The sequence below is a fragment of the Brienomyrus brachyistius genome, chromosome 2 (genome assembly GCF_023856365.1).
Source record: "Brienomyrus brachyistius isolate T26 chromosome 2, BBRACH_0.4, whole genome shotgun sequence".
Classification (NCBI taxonomy): domain Eukaryota; kingdom Metazoa; phylum Chordata; class Actinopteri; order Osteoglossiformes; family Mormyridae; genus Brienomyrus; species Brienomyrus brachyistius.
In genome coordinates this window covers 24,755,615-24,766,957 of record NC_064534.1, presented here as the reverse complement: position 1 = coordinate 24,766,957, position 11,343 = coordinate 24,755,615, and the positions used below count along the sequence as shown (strand labels likewise).

Genomic DNA, 11,343 nt, shown 5'->3' with positions numbered 1-11,343 from the left:
ATCATATACTAGCACTGTGCTTATTCAATGCGTATTAAACATAGACCAACATTGGGTTTGGAACTTGTATACTTTAAACTACTAGTTGCACATCTTTCCTAAGCTCACCTTATATGTACACATAGTACAAGCTAATTCGTTCCAAATAATTGCTCGTTTATCGAGAACTCATAAAGCTGGAGATATTTTCCCATTGTAACGTTACAAAACGTATGACTTTGATTCAAGCCAAAAAATCCTTAGCATACATTTTGCCAAATAAACAAAGGAGACAAAAACATATTATTAGAATTAGCATTTCATAAAAAAACATTTGCCCATTTAAACAAAAAAAAACCTTTGAAGATAAACTAAAAACACTTCGTTAAAATCATAACATTCACAGTCGGTTTTGGTCACTTTGATTTTCAGCAGATGAGGTGTTTTTGTACACGTATCTGAGCCGATGGACATCGCTCACAAACCGTACGTAAAATCAGTTTTGAGCATTAACGGGATCAGGCTGGGTCATGAAACAAAATGGCACAAATCAGGCAGAAGTGTAATGCTATGCATGGGCAGATGTGCACGCGCAGTCAGATAATTCACACAGCAAGGTTATCTGAAAACTTTGTCGGGACACAGATAGCTCTCTTTTAGGAGCGTGAGTTGAGTAACAGACATTATTATTTTTACTATAATGCACATTTTTAAGAAATTATGAAAAATTACATTTACATTTTTGCGACAGAAAATTCTTGTAAAGATATAGATTCGTATATCAGGTGCCTGGAAAGTGAAAACAAATCAGTTCCCCAAATTTCTGCTCTGCTAGAGATGCATGGTCAACCACAAGCAATGTGATTATTAAGTGAAAATCAGCTGGGAAGCGGTAACCACACAAACTCACTGAAAGGGACCTGATCACCCAAAATCAATACCCAACCTTCAAGTCAGCAACTCCCAAAAAACTGAAAAATCTAATGGAAAGCCTTTCCGGAAGAGCAGAGACTACAGAAACGAAAGGCGGGCAAACTTCTTAATATCTTTCGTTTCACAATGATATATTGGACTGGCTGGTGTCATTTTGAAGTATAATGCATACCTTTGCTGTATCTAAAGACAGAAGCTGCTATTAAAAACAGGTTTCAAGATTGTTCCAAAATTCCACAAGATGTATAACTGTAAAATATTGCAATGAATGCATGTTTTTACACTTACTTAAATACATCATTTATAAGATTTTGTTCGACACGTGTCACAATTTTTGGAAACTCAAATTTACAAAAAAATGCAGAGAAAAAAAACTTGGAGAAATTAGAAATATATTTTCAATATTTTAACTTTATTTCAGACAGTTAAAATCATTCAGAACAATAATGCATCCAAACAGAATCTACCGTAAATTAACATCAACAAACTAAAAAGGTAAAAAAATATATATATTGCACTTATTTCTACATTTTTTAAGATCGCAATCTCCAGCATCCAAACATTATGGCTAGCAAAGGAAATCAGATGCCTAGCTATAATAACTGACTGCAGTGGAAGCCTAAGGACTATGGAACTGGCAGATGTGAAACGGAAAATATGTCTGATACACTTTTGCAGCTTTTCCGACCTAAAACCTAAAGTCACTGACATAACCACGGAAAACACAATTCTGTCCCAAAATGTCAGTTATTTCCAACTTATTCTAATTCCTGTGGAGATTAAATCTGAATAACTACAGCTACTGTTGTTCCCAAGATCTAAAACAGACAAACATAAAAGGTGTTTCACTGGAAATAAACATCACATCCCTAATAACTATTCTGTAGACATAAGTGAACAAATTAAAGAAAAACAATATCAGGGAAAAAACAAATACTTTCTTTGTAGGACTATTTCCCTTTTTGTCACTATTTCACAAGATTTACAGAAACAGCAGCACAAAGAAAAGCTGAGCTGTAAATCATATTAAGTACGCATTTTTGAATAATTATACCAGGAATTTGTCAAGGCCATATATTTTCAGAAGTTGAATACTTAAAGCTTGCTGGCCTCAGGTACAGAGACAGACGTATAATGATTAAAATGGTTAGTTAAACTTACTTTTAACTGATGCGTTTCATTTTAGAACTGCACTGACAGAGGACTTTCCATTGTGAAAAGTTTTGTGATTACCAAACCTTGCTCAAGCCTTCACCATTCATAACTTTTACTTTAAAGTGCTTTACAATTAAGGCTCTCCAAAACCATTCTCAAACTGGTTGTCATTATATGAGTTTGAAAACAAATGTAGCACTCATTTAAACCTACAACTACTTGACCAGTTTAAAATGTGGTTTCGCAAAATTTTATTTCTCTACAAACTTCTGCTGTGTCAGTATGGCCTCTGTGGCCTTTCACACTACTACCTTGTTTCATGCTTTAACCTATTCCTTAAAGTTATTTTTTTGGTTTCATTGGCTTGGGTTGGTGTCTGGATTCTGCAAGTGCAGCAGGACAAAAAGGGAATGTCGTCAGCCTTTAAAAGCTGCCTTCGAACTGCGCGTATCCCATCTTGTTTGTTTTTCCTTCTTTCAAATCACACAGTGCAACTGAAACAAGAGTGTCTTACAAACCGTTTGGCAAGTGACATCACCTGAGATTGAGTGCTTTTTTAGGCAGTACGGAACAGAGCATTACTCTTTAACACGAGTCGACAGGCAACAAATGCTCTACATTGTCTGGCCTTGTCTACCAGGTGCCAGTCCTACCCATGTCTAAGTTGTTTTCCGACACAGAATAATACACATTTGCATGCACATACACATGTACGTGCACACATACACAAATCTTGTGCCTTATCTCTTGCTCTTCTATAATAAAATCTATACAATAAAAATGCAAAGCAAACAAAATCTGGATTGAAGGTAATTTGGAACAAGAAAGAAAACACTTAAATCTGAGTCAATGAAGCAACAGGTTAAGAGCCTGAGAAAATGTACATGTGCTATGTGGACTCATGCAAACTGAGTGACTTCACAAAAAAGCTTATAGAAATTAACAGTTTTCACTTGGTCAGTGCATTTTTTGTTTTTTTCTGTTTCTGCATTACTAATAGATGTGCAGACGAGGAAATTTTAGTAGTCTGCAGTCTCCTAGCCCAACATATGTAAGTCATTAGTGATTTTAACAGAACCACACAACACAAGCAAACAATAAAATGTGCAAACTTCCATATGAGGCAGGATGAGGCCTGGCTTCACATCTCTCTTCTTGAAATGAGTGCTTCAGGTTGCTGATAGTTTTCTCCTGCTTGCTTTCCAACATGTGTCATGACTACAGGGCAGGCAATCGCCAATCCCAGACAAAAAAATAAAATAAAAATAAGCTTCTTCAGTTGTGGGCAGCTACATGAATTCTGCTAGGTTAATCTTCTCTCTGTCCATTCTAGTGGACAGAATGTAATTCTTACATGTCATTCCTGGAGAAGCTTGTACAGCTTCATAACTTCTCTGTCTGTTTCCTTTCTCTGGATATTGACAAAAGGAGAAGGATGCCAGGGTGTGGAAAACTCAAATTCTGGGCATCGTCTAGGTTCTCTTCACCGTGATGGACAGCTGCTGGGTCTCCCTTCCTCGACTCCACGAACTTGATCTGGATTTGGGTCGATCTGGTAAAGCAAGAAATTAACTGAATTTTCAAGGCCAGAAATATACAGCTACATTAAAAGTGAAACTTAATTATGTCATTAGGGGTTAGGGATCAGAAATCATTTGACACAGAAAAAAATATTCCAATCTGGAAATTGGTATATATGGGAAAAAAGAAAGGTATGTATCCTTGAAACGTTTAAAGTGTAATACTGACATCCTCAATGAGCTTAAAGTAATACACTTCTGTGTGCTGCTAAGTGGCTCACCTCAGAGTAGACTGGAGGGGGCTGGAAGCGGAACTCCTGGACATAAGCAAACAGTGGTCCATCAAATTCATCCCTCGACATGGGCACCTCCAGGCTGCTCCGTCTTTGCTCCTCGGTGACAATGTCTGTGTAGCTTGGAGGTGCTACAGATAAAGAAGACAAAGTATCAGTACCACATCCAACCGGAATAAGGGTCTTGTGTTATTTTGTGTTATAGTATCTGTTCCACATACTGTTTAACATGCTTTTGTTTCTTTATGCTGGGTTCACCTCTTTTCAGGATAGTTACATAAAGTTTACCTGGGCAAAGACTTAAAAGTACTGTGATGTTTCCTCCTTAATATGAACATCTGGAATTGAACCTTTAAATGTCTTTTATGGTGTTACACACACACACACACACACACACACACACACACACACATACAGTGTTGCACATGCATTTACATGCACGTAAGTTTTATTACCTTGTAAATAGTATCTAGGGTTGGCAAACCACACCGAAGCTTTTGATATAACTAATTTTAGGTTAACAATTGAACGATATAGATTTGCCTTAAGATTTCTTGTGTGAGTGTAAGTCTGACAGTGTATCACGCCAGATGTGTGAGAGTTAGAAACCCTACATATATGTCAAAATGCAGAATTTCCATGTTATAAAGGACATGTGTTATATTTCACATATTTTCATTTACAGTTAACGTTCAAATACTGAATAAAAAATCTGAGGTTATGAAATAAATGGAAAAGTGGTAAAGACCGGTGGTGTGCAAAAACTTCACTGGTAGGGTGTGTATATACATACACATACAGGATAATAATTATATCTTTGTGGGGACTCTCCATTCTTATCTATGGGGAAACCTCTAATCCCAACATGATGACCTTAACCCCTACCCAGCCCTAACCTTAACCATAAGTAACCAAACAAAATGCAAGGCTTTTGGCATTTTTAGTTTTTCAATTCAATTCACAGGTCTTTGTGGGGACCTGAAAAATCGTCACCCTAACATCAAAATAACCGGTCCTTGTTACATTGTGGGGAACATTTGGTCATTTTGCATACGCTTTCACACCAAAGATCCAGAACATGGTCCCAATTTACAAGTCCCTAGACTGTCTCGACCTGGAACTTTTGTAGCTCCTGGCCACTTTTGTGAGTCATTTTCACACCACAAAGTGGGACCTTTATGCTAAATAAGCATGGCAGACGCAAAAAGTTTGCAGGTTAAATTTCAAACATAATTTCATATGAAAGTACACCGCCACATCAAAAGAGAAATAAGTAATTTTGTTAGTTATTTCTTAGTTATCAGAGGGATCGACTGCAATGAAAACGGGACACAACCTTTTATTTATATTTTAGTTAAATGACCTGGCCAGCAGATAGATTTTTTCATTTTCCACAGAATAAAAAACAATGTAATGTTATACCTCTAATAAGCACTGGCAAGTTTCACCATATAAGTATATTGGTTAGCGATAAAATGTTCTTTTCAATGTAAATTCCATTTATTGTCAGTGCTTGTGGTCAACCAATCACAAGCAGTCACTGTAAGCTCCTCCCCAGTAGTTCATGTTACAACAAAAAGTACTTAGTCTGGAGTAGGTATTAAAAAAGGGCTTGGAACTGCCACTGAAGCTGCAATTGGGCCAAATCTCTGCGGTGTGAATATAACAACAAGTCCCTGATTCTGGAAAGAGGTTCTGGTTCCAGAAAAACGTTCCGGCAGGCGTGAAAGCGCCTTATATACAATCTGCTATAATGCACACGTCACATTCTGTGGAGCTACCCTACCTTCGGGCCTTTCGGGAAGTGCCATGCCCAGCCAGGTCATGCTGCACTGACTGCTGACGCTGGAGGTCCGACTACCAAAGGGATGTAACGGGATAGTCCCAATGACCAGGGGTAGGTTGAGGGACAAGTTTATGGCTCCTGGGATGTCCACATACATCTGCAAAAAGTAAAAGAGAAAAGAAAAAAAAAACTTGGTTTTGTTCATTCCAAAAATATATAAATATATAAAACAATTTTAGCACTGTAATGCAGGATGGAGATCATCCGACTTCAAAGTTATGCGGCAGCATCCTTCAGACAGAGACGTGAGTATTTGTGCCTTTCATCCAGATGCAATCCCAGAATATGACAGTATTAACTGCAACCTAAAATAGTTTATTTAAGCTCTGCCTTGGTCCTCCTTTGTTTTCCCCCCCATTCTCCACAACAGCTCAGTTAACTTACAGTGACATCAACATGTGCCATCAATTCTCCAAATTCAAATTATTAACACTTGTAGATTTAGATTAGATTATATTAAGTAAACTTTTCTGATTCCATGGGAAAATTACTATGGCATAAAGATTATAAAAAATTTAAAAGGTTATAAAAATAAAATGAACAGGGGCTTAGTGATCATAAAAATGAGTAATAATTTTATTATTGTTGTTATTATTATTATTATTAATAATGATTTTATGAAGTATTTTATTACTTATGCTTGTATTAGAAACAATAACAGTGTGATTTTATAATAGTGTAAAAACACATTTATCACTTATTTAACAGGCATCAAAAGCTGATCTGATCAGAAATGTCTGAAGAGAACACTGTGGATATAATCATTACACTATTAAAATTTTTCCAGCTTCTACAGAAATTAAATGTTCTACAGGCAAATGAGTGGCCACATCATGAATAAAGATATTAACATCTTCATAGTGTCCCTGTTCACCATAAAAAGGTTTTGCACTAGTAAGATATTCAGAGGCAGCCAAAGGGCTTCACTCACCATCACTGAATACTCCACTCTGATGATGGTGCAGTCCAGGATAGAGGGGGAAACAGGGGGGATCTTCAGCATCTTGCCATTCCAGGTTTCCGTCTTTCCTGAAGACAATGACTCTCCTCGAAGGTTGGCGACCAACTGCTTGACTTCCTTCATCTTCCCTTTGGCATAGAAGGTCTGTGTTTGGTAAATCGCGGCTTTTGGCACAACCATACGAGAGGAGCAGTTTTCAATTTCAGCAAAGATCTGGATAGATTCTCCTGCAAGACCAAAAAAAAAACATAAATTTACTTATCGTACAAGTTTATCCTGAGGAACAGAGAAGTTTCAGATGGATAATTTACTAGAGTAATTATGTTTAATACCCTTCTCAATGGTAATTATAAAAAGGCCTTTCCTGGGACCAATAATCTTTTAGTTAATATATTTCCCCACTTGACTACTGACTTTACTGACAAGTCTAAGGCCCAACATAAATATTTTTGAAATACGTAACGGTCGTGATGCGGATCTTGTATGATTTTGTGTACAACAGTAATGAAATTGCAAACAGTTGAATTTAAATTCATTTAAAATGAGATTGTAGTAAAGGCAGCTAACACTGATAAATCAACAATAAACTGAAATTCTCAGTTACATTTGGCACCAATGAGCAACGTTAACTGATGACGATACTGTGTCAGTTTTGCTTCAGTGGCCTTACCTGGGGTGTAACCCTTTCTGTCGATTTTGGCACTTAAGGAGATGGGGCCTGAGGTGCAAAACCAGCAACATAAAGTCTTTTCTTTTGTGCTTGCCTGGGGTGACTGCAAGACACAGAAGAGATCACTTCAACATGAGAACATGGAATAACAATTAGAGCTTCTTCAATTACTTTATTGTGTAACTACAAAAAAATACAGTGTATTTTATTGAAACCAGTGTCCCCCAAAGGAAAAAACACATATAAAGAAATAAACATTGATGGTTTTGTAAAAATGTTAATAAAAGTCAACTGAACTGCAAATAGTGATGTCTTAGCGACTGCTCAAAAGAGGTTTTATACATACTCAAACACATAAAATCTACATATATTCCGAACAAATACCACTCCAAAAAGGTAATCTATAGAAGGCCTAAAGAAATGACTTCATACAATCCATTCAGTTCTTTGCAACACGTTTAGAAAGCAGCCAATGTCATCAGAATTGTATTATTGATTAGATTATCAGACCACAAAAATTAAACTACAAAAAACTTTTACCGAACCATTTAATTTAACTGAGGCAAACGTTTTCAATCCCGTCAGTGTTACAAATGGTGCAGTGGCATTCATTTTTACATACGAGTCATCCGCTGCTAGTGACCAATTATTTATAAACATTGACAGTTTCTTAAAAACCTACCAGCAATAAAGGAGTGTTGATGTCAATGTGTTCAAAGACTGTGAACTCCTTCTTCACTTTCATAGGCAGCAGCCATGGTCTATGAAGTTCAGCTTTAACCCAGTATCGCACACTGCCATGTTTGCCTTCAAAGGAGGTAGCCAGAGGTCTGCAGGTAATGTAGGGGAACAGAGTAACAATTTGCTCAAAATCTCCCAGCAGAATCTCACTAGTATTATTTTTCCTCTGATGACATTACTGCATCTTTTGTTTTTTTTTTTTTACTTATAATTCGACATCATTAACCAAAACACATAATATTAAGTGGCTACTCACATTTGTGGAAGCTCAAAACTGAATGAATACTCATGTCTTCCTGAATGGATAGTGGTCAGACTTTCTTCTGAGTTATCATCATCTGAAGAAAAAGCCCAAAAATGCTGTTAGAATGTACCTTAGGGTGTATCTTACTAACTAAAAGGCACTAACTGATTACCCAATAAAACAAAAGATACACACATTACACCAGAACCTCAATTTATATTACAATGTTTCTTCAGGATTTATAAAATTGGAGCACTTCTGATAGTTTTACAGTTTATTCATTTATAATCATATTTATTAAGAAACAAAAGTGAAATGCAGGAGACCCGGACCTGTACGTAGCATATGGTCACATTTCATTACTGTATGTATACACAAAAACGATTATCTTAAAACATTAAACTAAAACATCCTGTAAATGTGCCTTCTGTTTCAGTTTTCAGACAAAACATGGGGGAGGGGCAGATATGTCCTTAAATAGATTTTTCAACCTTAAAAGTGAAACCGTCCAGCCTTAAAATAAAACAGGGCTGAGTTTTATAAGTATTATTTTTTCTCCGTATATTTCATTTACTGCTGCCTGATCAGTACCGCCGCCATATGCCGGAGTAAACAAGCGCGGAGCCGCCAATCACACGCAGAGGCGAACAGGAGCGGACCGGCCTGAACCGGAACAGGCAGCTGCAGGGCGCCGCTATCGCTCCGTCATACTGCGCTGCACCTTAACTATCCCGCAACGTCTGCTTAGACAAACTCACACTATTTCTATCACTAGTCAATGACACGCAGCCGTAAAGGGCAACTGCTGACATACCCAGAAAGTCTTTAGGCTACTGTCTAATATTTTCTCTAGTCATTTCTCAGGCAACACTTTGAAATTACTGTCATGGCAACAGGCTTACAAGCAAATTCCAGCAATAATCATTCGCACAGCACGGAGTAAGTTCGGGTGACAGGTATCACCATAAACCACGGAAAGTGCTTGAAGACACCTTCTAGCACAAGACTCGTAAATTACATAATATACAGTATGCTAGATAAAACAGTACAGTTCAGGCTTAAATTTGTACTTTATCCACGAACACTTCCAGCCTAGATTCAGCCTTGCATTTTTGGCCACAATGTAATGTAATGGGGAAAAAAGACTTGTAGCATGCCCTTGATTAAAGTTATATGCATATATTAATTATTGTCATTGTTTCTAGACTCCAGATACCGCTAAAGACGGATGGGAATCCTAACCAATCTGGAGACAGGAAAGCAACCCCCCCCACTCCCCAGTTTCTGAACAGGATTAAACCGCTTTTGACAAAGGCTAGAATCACCTTAACAAGTATATATATATACACGTATATAAATACTAAAAAAAGAAATGTAAGATATAACTACTACCATTACTGACGGACTGTTAGTTAACCTAATCATATCGCTTATATCATTACTGTACTTTTGCACTGTTACAGCAAATGCTACCTAATTACTTATATTAGCTTGGTACTTGGTCAAATAATGAATGTACTGGGATTATTATTTTGTGATTATTGTAAACAACCATACACTTTCTAAAAATCGTTAAAGAACAGAACTGGAAGATACTATTTGCGTACGTACTATACCAATTCATTAAGTTTGCATACATATAGGCACGGTTAAATTTTCACTTCTTCATCTGGAACCGTCTAATATAGTACTATTTCAAATAATGACATTTTACCAAAAAATGTTACATTGCTTAACGGCTGTTTAAATATAAAATTAAGGCCGGCTGGTATTTAAAGCATTGGGGAGTGCCAATATATCATAGTAAAATGTGCTTAATGCTGTGCATTTTAAAACTTAGTGTGGTTGAGTATGTTTCAAGAATGCCTATTCTCGCAGGATACTGCAGATCATCGTAGATGTCATTCTGAAAGCATACAGGCTGCTTTAATAACTATATATAAAAAGAAAAGCAAGCTACAAACTAAAGACAGACCCTTTCCCTTACCTCGTTCATGCCCAATTAAGATATCTTTGTAGTTTAAGTATTCCACTTCTTCAGAATAATTCTGAGTATAAGCGGTGTTGGATCCGGCATTTCGAGATTCTGTCCAGCGGACTTTTGCACATCCCTTTGCGTGTATTTTGAGCGATTTCACTCGTATTTCACCGGTCACTTCAATGATCACCCTCCCTGAGATTGAATCCCCACTTGAGAAAACGGGGACATTACTGTCATTGAGACAATCGTAGCTTACTGTGAAGCTTTTCACCTTTCCTAGCACCATGGTAATAAGAAACTATTACAAACTGATATTAACAAAAATCTATTAAAATAAATGTAAAGGTCACTGATCAATGCCTCCGCCTTGCAGAAGCTGCAGGCACGATCAGTGCTTTTCCAGCAAGAAGTTCATCTGGATTTGAAGGCTGAATAACAGCAATAGATGCTGTTACCGTTGCCCATGCAGCTGCTTGGTCTCTGCTCGAAGACAAGTTGCTGCCGTCGTTCAGGTCGCTTTAAGGAGAGCTTTATGAAAAACAACCTCACTGCGCATGTGCAGAAATTCATTTACTCTAGGCTGCCGCCTGGTGCTAAGGCATGGAAAGTGTTTTTGGTAGAAGTATCGGTTACCGCAAATCACAAAGAAAAGACTAGTCAGGAATTAATGTCCATTAATAAACATAATACAAAAATAAATGAAGTGAAATGTGTGGCTGAAAAATTAGTTTCAGACTCTCTTAACCTAGCCCAAATTGTCACAAACATGCTCGCACCTATTCATACAGACGTTTTGACATCAGATCTTTACACTATGACGGGGGAAATTATTTTGGTATTTAAGTTCACTGGCAGTTTTGCATTTGGAAATTTTATACAACGGATTTTAAAACATTAATGTTACACTTAAACGAATTCAGTGTTTCAGTCGTATTTAAATTCTCTGTATCAAATCGACTTAATGTGGTTATTGTACATGTTACTCACTGAAAAGAGGGGTTGTGCAAAAACACTTCCAAT

General features: G+C 37.1%; 1 protein-coding gene across 2 annotated transcripts; it reads right to left on the bottom strand.

The window, feature by feature from the left end:
• Nucleotides 1–1,303: 1,303 nt before the first annotated feature.
• arrdc3a (arrestin domain containing 3a) lies at nucleotides 1,304–10,845 on the bottom strand. 2 transcript variants are annotated; one of them, XM_048983102.1, is made up of 8 exons: nucleotides 10,330–10,845; nucleotides 8,355–8,436; nucleotides 8,040–8,187; nucleotides 7,358–7,460; nucleotides 6,658–6,914; nucleotides 5,667–5,823; nucleotides 3,869–4,011; nucleotides 1,304–3,619 (listed from the first exon to the last, which is right to left on the bottom strand). In XM_048983102.1, exons 1-8 carry the CDS (start codon nucleotides 10,607–10,609, stop codon nucleotides 3,551–3,553), a joined length of 1,239 nt encoding a protein of 412 aa, XP_048839059.1. In that variant the 5' UTR covers nucleotides 10,610–10,845; the 3' UTR covers nucleotides 1,304–3,550. The 2 variants fall into 2 exon arrangements, with proteins under 2 accessions (XP_048839059.1, XP_048839066.1); XM_048983109.1 differs by lacking the exon at nucleotides 10,330–10,845 and adding an exon at nucleotides 8,834–10,309.
• Nucleotides 10,846–11,343: the final 498 nt, after the last annotated feature.